The sequence below is a fragment of the Triticum aestivum genome, chromosome 5D (assembly GCF_018294505.1).
Source record: "Triticum aestivum cultivar Chinese Spring chromosome 5D, IWGSC CS RefSeq v2.1, whole genome shotgun sequence".
In the NCBI taxonomy this organism is placed as follows: domain Eukaryota; kingdom Viridiplantae; phylum Streptophyta; class Magnoliopsida; order Poales; family Poaceae; genus Triticum; species Triticum aestivum.
Window position 1 is genome coordinate 48,968,566 of NC_057808.1, and position 17,557 is coordinate 48,986,122.

Below are 17,557 nucleotides of genomic sequence, written 5' to 3' on the forward strand. Positions count from 1 at the left end.
GATGTTGCCAGCCCGTCCCGGCTCCCACCAGTGCCAGGGCTACCGACCAGTCCGGCACTCCCCGCGGCCGAACAGGCGCCGGGCACCACCGCACCAGTCTAGTGCGGCACCAGTCTTAGGTTTGCCCTCCTTGCTACGGGTATATGTCCGATGTTAATCCCTGTGGAGAATCTATCTATGTAGGCTTCTAGAGAAAAACTACTATTATTAGTCGTACTTGGTGTAAATCGATGGATGGATGATGGACCGATGGTTAGTGTGTAGTTGTGGTTCTAAGAGAATGTTTCTCTGGTGCTGCTTTTTGTGGTTTTGCCTGATCGATTTGAATATTAATGAAGCATCTCTGCTAATTAGATGTTAACTATGTAATGCTCTGGCAATGCTTGATGGATATATGAAAGTCGTATTTTCTGGATCGTGCTATTGTATCTAGTTTTGTTGTTCTGCGCCATTCCAAATCAATTGTCTGAAAGCGGTCAACAACTGAATCAAATATGCCTATATGGAGGGTTAGTATTTAGGTGCAGGTTGCAGCAATACATTTCGAGGTTGATATTTATGTGCTAGAGTAGTTTTGAGGTGCATGGTATGATGATACAAATTCCAAGAATGCCTTCTTGTTGAAGAGCAAACTCAAGAGTCAGTGTCTATGTCGAACACACACTTGATGCTTGTCATTCTCGGATACACATATGATTTGTCTGTTGTTTGGAAAGACATTCTTACTACAATGGCACTAACAAGATATTTATGTAGACTTCTTTTATGTAGAACAACAAAACTGAGACCTAATTGAGTATATTTGTAACACCATATTAGACCATACTGAACTTTTATATTTAAAACTTACTTTAATCATAATTAGTATTAATGATTATAATTTTTGTTAATTAGATGTCATGTTTAACTACAAAACATTGTTGCTATAAATTAATTATAGTGTTCCTTGTTATAGAACCGTCATCGAAAGTTCTATCTCTGCTAAATTTAAAACTATATGAAGTAAAAGAGTTATCTTTAAATTAAAATTTGATAACTTATATAGTGCATATATGTATATTTTATGTATGTATGTATGTGTGTGTTTGTGTGTACAATTAGTATCGTTAAATATCACAGTAGAGATCTCTAAAATATATATTGTAAGAAATATATTAATAATGGCTTCTAGTGTATTATTAGATAGTTATATTTATAGAAACTTCTAGCGGATAACATAAACCATTGGCAGGTGTGTCTTTGCAAGTTGGGATAAGTGATAAGTTGACAACGTGTGCATGCTCTGTACATGGTATTGAAATAGTGTTTCTTATAGTCGTTAGCATGAACACAAAAAATGGCACTGATTATTCTCTTGTCTACATATGATTTGACCATTTGGTATGCTCATTTGTAACACAGTTAGTTTGATCTCGTGTATATAATCTATTGTCAATTTCTCACGTAAAAAGAAGTTATTCACAAAAGTAAACATACAAATCTAACTAACATATATTTGGTACAAGAACAATATCAATTGGAGAGAGACTAGTAGCCCAAGTAAACTCACTCTAGTCAGTCAGATTGGCTTATTCATATGTGGTACACAATATTGGTCTGTGGTATGGACTTCCCTCTAAACATAATCTGCAATAGAAGGGATATGAGCACATACATAGCGGCGGAAAAAGAATTATTCACATCGGAAGCCATGTCGTCGAAGAGGTCATCGGCATGGAGAAAGTAGTTATTATTGGGGAAAAGTCGTGTGCAACCACATTGGAGAAGAATCGAGCAGTCACGCGAGAGTGCGCCTTGCTCAAAAACATGAAAACTCTTCTCTCATACAAGATCACAAGAGGCGGGGTTTTGAAGGGTTGTGCTCTACTTATAGCGGTGCATGTCGTGAAGCGGAGTGGGAAAGACAGAGACGACATAAAGCTCTTGAATCGGGAGGCAGGCGCATGGGTGTGGTGTCGAATGGCCGATCCACTATGAAGAAAATTTCATCTACCACTAGCGAAAAAAGTTTCAACATCGTTCTCACTTGATACAAATAAGACACCACATACACATGGCATAGGTCCTAGCTTAGCTCGCTCACAAAAAACAATGCACAAGCGTTCGTTCGAGGAGGAGGCATGCGTGTATGTGTTCTCTTCTAAAACTTTTAGAGGTGAGTAAAGGAACCAACCTTATATTTTGGCTCAACACACCCTTCACATCCGGGCCGGATTAAACTTTTCACGCTTCCTTTTCATGCATGAATGGGCCACATGTGCCTCTGGAGTTTTCCTAGAAAATATTGGAAATAGTGACTGGGCTCTCAATCATTCCAAAACAACCCTCTCTTAGGTGCTCCTCTTCCACTAGAGCTATGTATTACGTACTACGAAGCATACTCGTGGCTCGCCTCTGGCGCGGGCGCTACTGGGCCCACCCAGTAATCTAGCAGGGGGCGTATTTTTCTCTTTATGTGTGGTTTCTTTATCAGGTTTTCACTATTTGTAGTGTTTTTTATTTTCATTGTGTTTTTTCTTCGGTTTTCATCGAGTTTTTTGGGGTTTCTTTGGTTTCTTTTTTTCTTTAATATGTGTCTACATTTTTTGTACACATTGTACATTTTTCGTATACACGAAGAACATTTCTGTATACTTTTATCATTTTTCAAATACATATTTATTTAAATATATGTTTTGATGTCCACGTTCTCATACTCTATAGATCAAACATTTTATTTATGAAGAAAAACAAAATAATTTAGTTTAGATTCATGAAGCCCTAGATTTTTTGGGCCGAGCTGGATTTGAACCAGCGTAGACATTGTCAACGAATTTACAGCCCGTCCTCATCAACCACTCGGGCATCGACCCAGGAAGAATTTATTCTAGGGAACTTTACATTTTTTGTATAATCTTATGCATTTTTATACATGTTTAACGTTTTTCAAATACATTATTAACAATTTTCAAATACATTTTTTTTATGAAATATTGAATGCATGTTAAAAAATTCTAAATATATGTTGAAACATTTTTGGAATGATATTAAGAATTTTTCTAATTATGTGGACATTTTTTATATTGTATAAACATTTGTTTATAATGTCACAAACATGTTTTTGAAATGCATGTACATTTTTATAAATGTTATGTCAATTTTTGAATGGTGCAAAATATTTTTAGTCTTAAACGGACATCTTTTTTTTCACATTGCACAACATTTAAAAAAATGGCACACACAATTTTTTGAAAATGCTCGAATGTTTTTGAACTGTCACATACATCTTTTTTGTACTGTACAATTCTTTCTAAAAGTTGAGTCAACATTTCTTTTACACTGCCTGAACATCTTTTAAATGCGTGATGAACACTTCAAAAAGTTAAATTAATATTTTTAAGTATATATGTTTAGTATTTTTTTAAATATAAATAAAAAGAAAAAAATGTATGTGCCTCCTCATGCCGTCAAGCTGCTGAATGGCTACTGGGTCAGCCCACTAACCGGCTCCCTGTAGGTGAGGGGAGCTACAGTTTCGCACGAGCGAGACATAGCCGTGCCCTCCTCTTGCACCCACTTTTTTGCGGGGGTCCACCTCTTGCATCCTCCGGCACTTTGATTTGATTCCTGATATATGGCCTCTCTGGATATGATGTGAGCAGATCTAAGAAAGAAGAGGATGGCCAATCCAGCATAAGGTTTATTCCAAAAAGAAAATAAGAAAGAACAAGGTCATGTTTCTCTCTTGTGCACACAATCGAACTTGTGCCCTGCCCACCTATTGATGTTATTATTTGTGCTACTGTAAACATGATACGTACATGATGGAATCATGGAAGCAAGGTGTTATTGTTTCTTTTTTTGTTGTTGTGCTATTTTTGTTGTAAATCAGTTGAGTTACCATGACTGCCATGCCGCTTCGAGTAAATGTGTCATTTTATGCGAAAAACGATGATTAGTTTCGTATACATTGCTTTACTGGTCAGTGAATAGTGATTCTGTACATAGGTGCTCCGAGACTTCTCTGAATTTTATCTTGGTATTTCTTACCTTTGATCTCCCCTTCAGTCTGAACATTCCATTCTATGGAGGAGAATAACATGATTCAGCAACAATTTTGGAGGCCAAAGCCAGAGTACATTTGTGTCAGGAGGATCACATTTTGGATCTAGAAAACTGAAACTAAGAATGATCAATTGTAGCACTGGATTTAATTAATTCCTGGTTATGATCGATGTAGTATCAGATTAGAGCTCCTGCAACCGACCGTTCAATCTTAAGATTAGAAGAAGGCTTGCATCATCAACCTGGGCCTGCATATCTAGCTGCTGTTAGCGTGTCCCTTTCATCGTACTACATGCATGCTTAGCGATGCCACTTCACTAATTATATTCCAAGTAACAGCATTTATGGGGATTCTCTATGGCTAATTATTTCCTCTTTAGATGCACCTGTGGGAACATTCTTCCAGACTTCGCCAAAGCTACCTACAGAGCATCCCTGCTAACAACCAACCAACTGTTCAGCTATTCTCCAAGCATCATCACTACCGTTCTAAAAAAAAAAATCATCACTACCAAAAAAATGGTACTCCATATAATATCATTTAGATAGAGGGAGTACTTTGAAAAACTTGCTAAGCAGTTAAATCCCGGCTGAATCACTAAGTTAAAATCCGGCTGAATCATCTAGTCTAGTTTAAGAGAACACACCAGCCGACCACCCTGACCCAAACAACTACAGTTCTTCTCCACCAGAGCAACGCGCTCAGAAATTTCATGGCTACAGATACACTAATCACCGTGAACATCCAGGTGAATTGCATGCAGCCGTGGATCCATGTACTACAGGGCAAACATGTGAATGCGTCCTCTTCCTATCCATGATCCATCTGCCAGTCTGTCCCCAACAGACCCAATTTACTCCTCCCATCACCACCCCAACCACCCAGCTGCGAGCTCCTTCATTGCGCCACCGCCGGCCATGCATGCCTACCTTCCCCACCACGACCTTCCTCTGTCCTCTCGCGTCACATGGCCAGTCCAGTGCACAGCTGACCATCCATTCAATGCTACGCAGCTTTCCAGCAGCTATATAACACGCCGGCCGGCTGCAGACATTGGAGAACCAAGCTTCTTCTTCAGTAAGCTCGTAGCCAGCCAGCCAGCCATGGGGAGGGGGAACGGAGTGATGGGGAGCAAGGCAGTGGCGCTGGCGCTGCTGCTCTGCCTGAGCAGCGCGGCGGTGGGCGCGTGGGCCAGGCCCGTCGCTAACAAAGGGAAGCACGTCGCCGACGAGAAGTTCCTGTTGCTGAAGAAGCACTTCGGCAAGGGACTTGGAGGCGGCCTTGGGAAGGGTGGTGGGCTCGGTGGAGGTGGCGGTGGCGGATACGGTGGTGGAGGAGGGCTTGGTGGCGGTGGCGGCTACGGTGGTGGTGGAGGACTAGGTGGTGGCGCTGGCCATGGTGTCGGTGGAGGTCTTGGTGGTGGGTTTGGCAAAGGAGGAGGGCTTGGCGGCGGGTTTGGCAAGGGTGGTGGACTCGGCGGGGGTATTGGTAAAGGTGGTGGTCTTGGTGATGGAATAGGCCATGGCATTGGTGGTGGTATCGGCAAAGGTGGCGGTCTTGGTGGTGGTATTGGCAAAGGTGGAGGCCTTGGCGGTGGATTTGGCAAGGGTGGTGGACTTGGTGGAGGCATTGGTAAGGGTGGTGGACTTGGTGGTGGAATCGGCCATGGCATCGGCGGTGGTTTTGGTAAAGGTGGAGGTCTTGGCGGTGGCATCGGCAAAGGTGGAGGACTCGGTGGTGGATTTGGTAAGGGTGGAGGTCTTGGCGGCGGCATCGGCAAAGGTGGAGGACTCGGTGGTGGATTTGGTAAGGGTGGAGGTCTTGGCGGCGGCATCGGCAAAGGTGGAGGACTTGGTGGTGGATTTGGTAAGGGTGGAGGTCTTGGCGGCGGCATCGGCAAAGGTGGCGGTCTTGGTGGTGGATTTGGTAAGGGTGGAGGTCTTGGCGGCGGCATCGGCAAAGGTGGCGGTCTTGGTGCAGGAATAGGCCACGGCATCGGTGGTGGTTTTGGTAAAGGTGGAGGTCTTGGCGGCGGCATCGGCAACGGAGGAGGACTCGGTGGTGGTACCGGTGGCGAGTATGGCAATGGTGGTGGTCTCGGAAATGGTGGCGGTCTCGGAGGCGGCATCGGCCATGGGCTCGGTGGTGGCATCGGAAATGGCGGTGGTCTCGGCGGTGGCTTTGGCAAAGGTGGTGGACTAGGCGGCGGCGGAGGCGGCGGAGGAGGTGGTGGTGGTGGTGGCGGCGGTTTTGGCGAAGGCTTTGGCAAGGGAGGTGGGTTCGGTTTCGGGATCGGCAAAGGTGGCGGTGGCGGCATCGGCGGCGGCCACTGATGTTGTAGTATGTACGTTTGGCTCAGCTCTGTTCTGCGGAGCGCCGTTGGTCATCATAGTATTCTGTCGATGTGAGCAGTACGTGTGATGAAAGAGATTTTCCCTTGTAGAAACTCACTACTAGCATTTTGTTGTGTCTCGTTCTGTTCTCTGTGGGAGAGATATTCTCGCGCATGTACGTTGGTGATGGTAATATATGAGTATCTTGTATGCCTTGGTCCATGCCAGTGTTTGCTCCAGTGATTTGAAATTTAAATTAGGTACAAGTAAATAAGAAGTGTTCAAACTTCAGAAGCTACCTGCTAGTGTTGAAAGTTCAGGATGTTCAGAACAGAGCAAGCATAGCAAAGCAGAGGAAGGGTAGGAAGGAACGACATGCAGCAATGCAAAAGCTTTCGGCAGCTGCTCAACCGGCTGACGGCCTGAAATCTTTGCTCGCTTAGTGTCCAGACTCCAGAGCTCCAGATTGTGTGTAGTTTGCACCTAAGAGTGGTCAACATGTAAACAGTGCTTAATCACTGTAAACCAAACTTGGGCACATGTTCTTCGGTATAAGTCTGGTTTACATTAACTTTACTAAACACGACCCGGTTTGGTTTACTAAATACGACCCGAGGTGATTATATGGTTACGGTTCGCCTATAGCTAACACTAAAAAAAGCTAATACGTGGAACTCACTTGACTTGTCAAACCGTCCACATGACGAATAATGCTACCTCTAGTCCGTATGGGTCCCACCTGCCAGTGGCCAATGAACACACGTACGCACACCTTACCTTTATGAGCACCTACAAAAGACTGAGCCGACACATTATCTTGAGATTGATGAAGTGGTCACAGACACCTTCGTAGTCGATATGAATGTCTCCTCTCACTGAACGCAAATCGCCAGAAGGCCTGAAACAAATATAGAAAAATGAGAGCATCAATGTCAAGTCTAAGACTTCAACTCCGGTGGGTTGGGATACCACTTTCACCTAACCATTCAACAACAGGTTGGTTCACAGGAAATACAATTTTACACCGGTGAGGAAAGACATATTATATATACCCCCGACACTAATTATTACTAGTAGATTGCTCCTGCGTTGCTACGGGCTACAACACATATACTTTAGGAAGCATCTTTGGTATGAACTCTTAATCCAATTATGCCCCTCAATCTAGTATGTTACACCCATTGCTTTTTTTAAATGTACTCTTTTGTTATTTTGGGTGTTGGTATATCATGAAGAAAATTTCGAGCTACAAAATAAAATTCACAAATTAGACATGCATGACCTTGTTATCAAGAATGATTTCTTACATTATTTTTGGAACATGTGCTGACACACATATCCATTTAAAAAAAGAACAATATTTCTATTAACAAAAATTTGAGAGTTTGTACAACTCGTGAATGTGTGTGGCTAACATGTAATTGTGAAAGAAAGAAAAAGGTTTATAGGAAGCTCGTTTTCTGCTCTCAGGGTGGTGGCGGCTGGGTTGATCCATCTATACTCGTTCGGCTGTCCCCTGCAGCAATCGTCCAATGATGTAAATAATGCATGGATAGGAAGATGATGGTACGAGGGACATCGATCATGTGAAGACTCTTCCCCGCAATTGCCTCTCGACCGGACCGACCCTGATGCAAGCTACTTGGGCACCTCCTCTTAGGGCGCACGGTGGCGACCGGATCAACCTTGAGGTGTGTCGTTGTTTCAGAGGATATCAGCCCGACAGTGTGGTAGGCAGAAGATCATCGTTGAGGGGGAGGGGTTCGGGAGGAGGATGATCTTTTTCTTTTTTTTCTTTTTGTTTTTGCGCGAGGCAAGGGAGGTGGGTTTTGTTGTGCCATGAGGAGGTGGTGGCGGATGGGGTTTTTCGTAGGGGGGATCAATGGGAGTTGAGTTGGACGTACCATGTATAGTCCCCAACTCCCATTTAATAGTAGAGACATGGCTAAAAAAAACTTCCTGTTATTAACTATTTGCATCCCTAATTAAGTGTCTGAATAATTAATTAATTGCAATAATGGCTCGATTCTAAAATTGATTTTTCATGAAAAAATCCCTACTTAAACGGACTTAATTAATTGCATGTGTAATTAATTATCTAGCTAATTAATTGCATTATGACTTGATTCCCAAACTAATTTGGTGATTGGTTTCCAAATTATTTTTTTGTTTTTCTTTTCTTTTTGCTTGAGGCAAGGGAGGCGGGTTTTCTTGTGTGTGTGGGGAGGTGGGAGCGGATGGGTTTTCGTAAGGGGATCTAGGGTTTAACAGTAACGATAAATTTGAAAACACTTCCTGCTATTAATTATCCGCATCCCTAACTACTCCCGCCGTTCCTAAATATAGGTCTTTCTAGAGATTTCAACAAGTGGTTACATACGGAGCAAAATGAGAGAATCTACACTCTAAAATATATCTATATACATCCGTATGTGGTTGTCCATTTGAAGTCTCTAAAAAAAACTTATATTTAAGAACAGAGGGAGTATGTGTCTGGCTAATTAATTAATTGCATTAATGGCTTGATATCATACTTAATTTGGTGCTAAAATCCATACTTAAACGGACTTAATTAATAGCATGCTTAAATAATTGCATTAATGACTTGATTTCCAAATTGATTCGGTACTTTGTTTCCAAATTGTTTTGCATTATTGACTGCTGATACCTTTCATAATTAACGTGATCCTCCCATTTAAGGTTTGATAATACTTTTCATAATCAATGTGATACTCATATTCAAAGAACAATACTCTCGTAAATAACGTGATCCTTTCATTCAACACTTGATGGCACTTCTTATAATTATCGTGATCCTCCTGTCCAAATAATAATACTCTTCATAATTATAATGATCCTACTTTCAAATGCTCGATAATATTTTCCATAATGAACATGATCCTCTTGTCCAAATAATGACACTATTCATAATTAATGTGATCCTTCTTTCCAAAGAATGATATTCTTCATATTAGTATGATTCTCCCGTCCAACGCTCGATTATACTTTCCAAATTAAGTGGACATTTTAACTGTTTGCCTAATTAACACACATGATTAACTGGTCTGCCTATTTAATTGCATGCAAGTGTGGGCAAAGCAAGAATTGGACAAGAGATAACTGAGATGATTTTTGGGCATTAATGTACGCATGCGAAACCAAACCAAAAGACATATGAACCTACCATAACGATCGCGGACTCCCCCTTAGGAGTAGTAGAATGCACGTGCATTGCTACATGCTACAATGCATATACTTCGAGAAGCATCTCTGGTCTGAACTCCTAATCCAGTTATGCCCCTCAATCTAGTTCGTTACACCTACTGCTTTTTTATGTACTCTTTTGTTATTTCGGTTGTTGGTATATCATGAAGAAAATTCTGAGCTATAAAATAAAATTCACTAATTAGACATGCATGACCTTGGTATCAAGAATGATTTCTTACATAATTTTTGGAACGTTTGTTGACACACATATCCACCTAAAAAAAGAGCAATATTTATATTAACAAAAATCCAAGAGTTTGTACAATTCATGAATGTATATGGTTAACATGTAATTGTGAAAGAAAAAATAGTCTATAGGAAGCTCGCTGTGTGCTCTCGGAGTGTTGGCAGCTGGATTTATCTATCTATACTCGTCCGGCCATCCGCTGAAGCACTCGTCCCATGATGTAAATAATGCATGGATAGGAAGATGATGGTATGAGGGACATCGATCATGTGAAGACTCTTCCGGCAATTGCCTCTCGATCGGACTGACCCTGAGGCGCGCTCCTTAGGCACCTCCTCCGAGGACGCATGGTGGCGACCGGACCAACCCTGAGGCGTGTCGTTGTTTTATAGGATGTCAGTTCGATAGTGCGGTAGGTAGCGGATCATCATTAAGGCAGAGGGGTTCGGGAGGAGGACGATCTTTTTTCTTTTTTTTCCTTTTTTTGCGCGAGGCAAGGGAGTTGGGTTTTCTTGTGCATATGAGGAGGTGGTGGTGATGTGGTCACCTATTATAGGTAGGGTCAATGACCCATCATTTGGGGCCCACATAAGGCCCCATCACCATCATAGGTAGGTCCCTGGACCGTGCCAACATTCTGATGCATACATCAGGAGGTTCACTCGAACGGCTTTGCGGCACTCGGTCGATCACACGTCACTCGGTTGATGGACCACCACTCGAACATAGAGGACATGAGGACATTGTGGGAGTTGTAACGGTCGAGGAATCCTAAGCCATCCACTAAATAGAGTTATAGCTACCGTTACCTGTAACTGCTGCAGTAGAGGCTTATTACACTAGTAACTGACTCATTCAATGACATTTATTGCCTTGGCGGCGTGGGAGACATGGGGCTGCAGCGCACTCTATATAAGCCGCACCCCTCTCCATGACCGGGCAACGAGCAACCTTTGTAACCATATCTACCATATCAAAGCAAGTCTCAGGGCACGAGACGTAGGGCTTTTACCTCCACCGAGTGAGGGGCCTGAACTCGTTAAACACCGAGTGTTACACCTGCGCCGTAGCTAGGCTCTGCCCCTTATTCGTACCCCTAGTACTCATTGTCAGTATCATAACCCCGACAGTTGGCGCCCACCATGGGGTTAGGCGTCTAGCAAAGTTTAACGGTGTAGGTGGATTTCTTCATCATCATGTCAGTCGGCGGCGAAATCCGTTTCGGGTCGATCTCCTTCATCGCCGACGACTCAGCGTGGCTACGCGAAGCCCCGCTGCAAGTGGAGCCGTTGCCTGTCCGTGGCGCGACGCACTTCCATGCTTCTTCCTACGGAGTCCTTTTACGACAGCCCTCGGCTCTGTACCGAGTGGTTGTCCACCCCCACCATTCCGTGTCATCGCAAGCGCTCCGGGCGTTCGCGGCTGCAGCGCTGGAGCAAGCACGACGTTGCCACCCAGGTAGCGGCAGAACAGGTGGCGACTCTCGAGCTCGACGAGCCTGCCCTCGACCTCTCCAACGGATCACTCGGTGATTCCTCTGAGGAGTCCGAGTCTGAAAGCATCGAGTCGACCGCTGAAGTCCTTATGGCAGACAACGGCTAGCACCGCGCACCCCCGGGACACTCGGACGACCGTGTGGGTGCATCACTCAACACCGACGGCGGCACCAATGGCCATGAGCCGTACGTACCACAGGCTCTCACTCGGGAGCAGCAGGACGAGCTCCGCCGTAGGAACGAATAGCTCCTGAACACCCCCATCACAGGGACGACTCCCGAGGCATTGGCCATGGAGTCAACTCGTTTGGACACCTTGGCCGAGTGCGATCGCCTCGAGTGGCTTCAGAGAGAGCTGGACGAACGCGAGCACCGTCAACCCAGCTCCAGTCGGCATAAGCGCCGACTCTACTCGAGTGACCAACCTCGTAAGTATCAAGTCCTTAGTACTCCATTGCAAAATCTGGCAGCTGCCACTCGGATCGCGGGTTCCATCCAGCCCTCCAGCTCTACGGCCGGGGAGGGGATTCGGCAGATCTAGGTGCTCCTGAAGATAGCATTGTCGCAGAACGCGACAGTGTCCTAGTTTAGAGATCGGATCCACAACGCATTAGTGTGCGCGGAGACCATTCAGTCGGCATATAGCCCACTCGGCTCCGGCAGGAGCTGAGTTACTTCCTCCTCAAGAGATCACCACGAAGATCGGAGGTGCGATCGAGTCGAGTCGCCCCAGCGTCACAACGACTATGATCGCGCTCTGATGCCTCCACCACGAGACGGCGTGTACGTGCGTCCGCCCTATGATGATAGGCGTGCACACGGCAACGATCGTAGCTAGGTTGAGTCCCGCTCGTCATACGAGGGACACTCGAGACCCTCTGTTCAACCCAAGATCCGTTCTCGCTCAGAGCTTGGTCGACAGGGCCGTGCCCTGCGAGAAGGCCAAGATCATGACATCCCGAATGGCTCCATACCATCGGGCCTCGAGTGCTTCAGCCGTTACCTACGGGCAGGAGAGATTCCCAACAACTTCAGATTAGCCACGGGGATCAGCAAGTTCACCGACGAGTCCAAGCCTGAGATTTGGCTGGAAGATTACCGAGTGGTAGTTCAGATCGGCAGCGGCAAGGAAAATGTGGCCTTGAAACACTTGCCCCTGATGCTCGAGGGCTCCGCGGGCTTGGCTAACGCAGCTCCCGCCGGGTAGCATATTCTAGTGGGACGGTCTGGCGAGAGTGTTCGTCAAAACTTTTGAAGGCACATACATGAGAGCAGGTGCTTTGGCCGAGTTACAGCACTGTGTGCAAAAACAGAACGAGACTCTCCGTGAGTATATCCAGCGGTGGACCACTCTGCACAATACGGTGGAGAACATCACCGAGCAACAGGCAATCTGCGCCTTCAAGGCCGGAGTAAGATATCGTGAGCTGAACATGAAGTTTGGTCGAACTAAGACCCCGACTCTTAGTCGGGCTATGGAGATAGCCAATCGGTACGCCAATGGTGAAGAGGAAGAACGACTGAGAAGAGGCAAAAGCTAGACAGGCGACGCTCATCAGTCGGATAATAAGGGCAAAAAGCACAAGCGCAAGGCTGACGCTGGAGGGAGCACTGAGGTTGCGGCTTTGGCTGGCCAAAGCAAGAGTAAAGGCTCCCAAAAGCAGAAGAAGGACTGGAAAGGGAAAAAGCAAGTTACCCAGAGGAGTGACATCCTCGATCAGCCCTGCCAGATCCATACGAAGAAGGATGAGGATGGCAATCTGATTTTGCGCAAGCACACCACTCGGGAGTGCCGACTCCTAAAGCAAGAAACGCGGCAAGATTCTTCCGGAGACAAGGATGAGGACGACGACAACAGAGACAAAGGTACTTCTGGGTATCCCAATGTCGAGAACGTCTTGATGATCTTCGCCGACGTCGAGAGCAAGTGTCGCCTCAAAGTCATTAACCGAGAGGTCAACATGGTAGTTCCGACCGTCACCAAATACCTCAACTGGGCCAATACGCCCGTGACCTTTGATCAATCGGATCATCCGGCGCGCATACCGACCCCCGGGCGGCAGGCCTTGGTGGTTGACCCAGTCGTTGGTGGAGTCCGACGGCGCAAAGTCGTAATGGACGGCGGCAGCGGGCTTAACATCATTTACGCCGACACGCTGGAGGCAATGGGCATTCCGATGACCGGGCTCAGCAAGAGCAACATGAAATTCCATGCGGTAATCCCGGGGAAGAAGGCCAAGTCACTCGGACAGTTCGCCCTCGACGTCGTATTTGGCAAAGAGAAGAACTTCCAGAAAGAACGACTGACTTTCGACGTAGTAGACTTCTGAAGTGCTTACCATGCCATCTTGGGTAGGCCTGCCTACGCTCGTTTCATTGCCCGTCCATGTTACATGTATCTTAATCTTAAGATGCAAGGGCCGAAAGGCGTGATCACTATCACAAGAAATTGGAAGTTAGCCGAGGAGTGTCTCCAGAAGGGCTCTCAGATTCCCGATGAACAGATGACAATGCCCGAGTTGGACGAGTACAAGAAGGCGGTGGACTGAAGCGAGTTGCTGAAGTCCAAGAAGCCGACCGTGGAATCCGCTTTCCAGTCGATGGGGGAGATGAAGCCAGTGCACATCCATCCTCAAGACCCGAATGCTGCCCCGACCAACATCTCCTGAGGTGCCTGGCTCAGCGTCACGCGAACCGCCAAGTCAGAGTGAAGCCAGCCAGAGGCCAGCTCCAGGCGCCCGGCCACCAGGCACGGGTCCGCGCTCAGGAGATCTGCCTGCAGCTGGGTCATCTCCGAAAGAGCACGCTCCAGGACAGCAGCAGAAGCAGAAGAACCTGGGAGTGGAGGTGCAGCAGCGGGAGGAGGCGGCGTCGTCACCAAGGCCTGGGAGGCTGCGGGTTCCGGAGCAGCCGGGACCTCTCCAGCCGAGCCAGACGCCGGCACCTCAGGAGCCAGAGGGGCCATGGGGGCTGACTCCCCACGACGATGCTCTTCTTGGCCTCGCGAGGGCGACCGGGTTGGCGAAGTGCGAGTGCTGCTGCCTCTCTTCTCCACGGAAGGAGGCGCCGCCGCCGTATCCTCGTTCCTTTTCTTCGCCGAAGGTGTCGGCCTGGTCAACCAAGGGTGAACGTCAGAAAATAACGAGTACAAGCGGGGACAAGACGAAGCTCAAGGCACTTACCGATCCATCGCGACGTATTCCACCTTCCGCTTGGGGAGCTTGAAGCCCGAAAGTTGCGGAGCCCGGGAAGTAGGCGCGCGGATCTCGGGGGCAGAAGACGGCGCAGCAGGAGGGCTGGAGCCAGCCCCAGGGGGCACCAAGACGGGGGAAGCATCCCGAGGGATCAGTGACGACCTACTCCTCGTCGGGACGATGGGTAGTTCTCCCTCCTCCCAGTGGGCGTCGACCTCGGCGTCGTCAGGAAGGGCGCGGACGATTTCAGCCTTGCTCAAGGGGGAGCTTTCCCCCATCTCTTCGAGGGTCGCCTCCGAGTCCCCCTCCTCTTCCTTCCCCCCCGCCGGACTCGTCGGAGGACACCTCCACCGGCTTCGGTGCTGCAGGGGCTCCTGTGGGCGCCGACAACACCAGCCCGCGCGCGTCGAAGTTTGGCCTGGAGGCGAAAAATTCCTCCCAGTCCTTGCGATGGAACAGAGGAACGAAGGCGCTCGGTGGGTACTCCTGGTTGTCCCCAACTATGAGGCGCAGAACAGCGGTCAGTTCATCGGTAGGCAGGACCCCTGGCCTCAGGCGGATCTTGTCTCCTTCACCTCCGAGCTTCCACAGGGGGCGCGCGCGCCTGAAGTGGAGCAACTCGCAGCGTCAAGAACTCCCTCAGGAGCATGACTCCCGTCACCTTGGCCGCCTTAGCGTTGCTCGGTTTCAGGTCGGTCGTCATCTGCCCCAACACAGACAACGCCTGCTCATCGTCGAGCTCTGCACGGGGCCACCCCTTATTGAACTGGGGCGCCTCCGTCGGGAACACCAAACGCGGATGGCGCGCTTAGCGTCCATCATGACCCATTTGTCTCGGATGTTATCGGCCCTCTTCCCGGTGCTCGATATTGAGTTGTCCTTGCCAGATGCAACGAAATTGGCACACCCGGAGATGTGTCCATCGCTGACGCGAAGGAAGAAGAAGTGGCGCAAAATCGCCACGGATGGCATCACGCCCAGGTACACCTCGCAGTAGTAGGCGAAGATGGACAGGAGAAGGATAGAGTTGGGATGGAGGTGCAACGCCTGCAGCCCGTAGTGGTCGAGGACCTCATAAAAGAAATCGGAGAAGGGAGGAACCAACCCGACGGCGATGCTGCTCGAGAAGAAGGGGAAGAAGGTGCTTCCCTCAGGCTCCGGCATGTCGGAGGCAAGCCGGAGCTCTGTCTCCCCCCACTCATTGCTCTCCCCCGCCGTCAGCAGGCGCGCGGAGGCGAGGCTCTTCTCCGTGGTGGTGGGCGCTTCAAGAGCTGGCTCATACCAAGCCGGTGCCGAGGAGGTCTTGACCTTATGCGGCGCCATGGATCGCAAATGCGGAGCAAGATCGGAGCAGATCTGGAGGTATTGGTGGCGAGGAGTGAGAAAGGGGATCTGGAGCAAGGCGAGGAGAAAGCAATGAAGGCAAGCACGGTCTGCGCCAGCCTTTTGTCAGGTCGAGCAGTTGCCGAGGCATCGTGGGAAGCGGAGACGCCCACGTCCAATCAACCGCCATGCGTCAACCGAGGCCGCAGGCTCTTGGGGCCCGCGGCGCTCCTTACTTGACCTTTGGCTTTGCCTCGAAGCCAAGCCCGAGCGCACCTTGGGCCCGGGGGCTACTGTCGGTGTTCTGGGAACGGGGGTCCCCAGACTTGCCTGCCTGCGGCCCACGGCGTGGCTATGCTAGCAGGCCGTACGACCCATCTTCATCAACAAGGCGTTCAAGACCTTTGCGAGGGGCCAACCCTCACGAGGCGGACAATGCATGACCTCCTCCGGAGCGGCCTAGCTAGGCAGGCTCGTGAGGAGCGGAGATATCAAGGTGGGGCAAACCTCGTGAGGCACTCGTGACGTGAGCCATGACGATCAAGACCAGGCGGGCCCCAGGGGGGCGCCAGCGCGCGCAGCGTCCTTGTTTCCTCTTTGGTGCGAAGGAGGCAGGCGCAGGCGCGGAGTACCGAGGCATCAGGCAAAGTTTTCCATATCGGTGCAACAAGACCAAGACCAGCAGGACGGCAAGACGGAGGTCACTGTGGAGCCCAAAACGGCGTCACCACTAGAGCCTTTTGTAGGCGAAGACCACATTTGTCAGGATAGCGTGTACTAGCTGTCCCCTTTCAAATTTGCCCGCCGTTGTTGGCTCCCTTCCCGCTCAATATTTGGGGAGAGGACCAGAGCCTATATAAGTAGAGCTAGCCACCATAGTAGAGGCATCGGATCAGATCCAGAGCCAACCCCTCACCTCACACAAAACGCAAGAACACCTCAACCTCAGGAGGCTATTCTTCCCCTTGTAATGTTCATCATCAGCCCAAGAGGCAATCCACCACCACCACACTGGAGTAGGGTATTACACCACAACGGTGGCCTGAACCAGTGTAAATCTCATGTCTTTCTGTGTTGTGAGTTCGTCGAGTTCGTCCGCGAGATCCTAGCGAGCTAGGGCGTGGATCGGTAGGGGGGAAAGAACTTCGCGCGCACACAAGAGTTCGAACCTTAAGGGTTTTGCCGGAACTCCACATCCGACAAGCCCAAGGCTCAGCGAAGTATCTCATTACATCAACCACCCGGCATTCCGGGGCAAATTCAATCAAGTGTTTTAGGCCTCAGGCGGAGGGCTAGTTGGGTCGACAAATGTCTCCAGGTCAATCCCGTCGGCGATGCAAGTGGCAACTTCAGCAAAGGTTTCCATGAAATCCTCAAACTTGAGGTTCTTCTCGTTCATTAGTCGGAGGCCCTTCAGCTTCTCCTCGTCTACGTTCTTGCAATGAACGCAGACAAGTGACAGCGCCACGTTAGCACCATTCTGAGCGGCAGGCTTCTTCCAAGCTTTCACCCGAGCGGGGACTTCATTCAGCCTTGTCATAACCGACTCCAGGTCCATCTGGGTCTCCTTGCCTGGCTGCAGTTCCTTGTCGATCTGAGCCAAGGCGCCTCGGGTTTGAGTGATATTTCCCAGCGCGTTCTCCAAACGGTCTTCCAACCGGAGGATAGAGAGAGCCGCTTTGTCGGTGATGAGTGACTTGGCAGGGTTCAGA

General features: G+C 48.5%; 1 protein-coding gene across 1 annotated transcript; it reads left to right on the plus strand.

The window, feature by feature from the left end:
• Positions 1 to 5,047: 5,047 nt before the first annotated feature.
• LOC123119371 (glycine-rich cell wall structural protein) lies at positions 5,048 to 6,588 on the plus strand. The gene has a single exon (XM_044539163.1). It carries the CDS (start codon positions 5,149 to 5,151, stop codon positions 6,376 to 6,378), a length of 1,230 nt encoding a protein of 409 aa, XP_044395098.1. The 5' UTR covers positions 5,048 to 5,148; the 3' UTR covers positions 6,379 to 6,588.
• Positions 6,589 to 17,557: the final 10,969 nt, after the last annotated feature.

Excerpts from the sequence above, each read along its gene's own strand:
- LOC123119371 (XM_044539163.1), top strand. The coding sequence starts at position 5,149 with ATGGGGAGGGGGAACGGAGTGATGGGGAGCAAGGCAGTGGCGCTGGCG.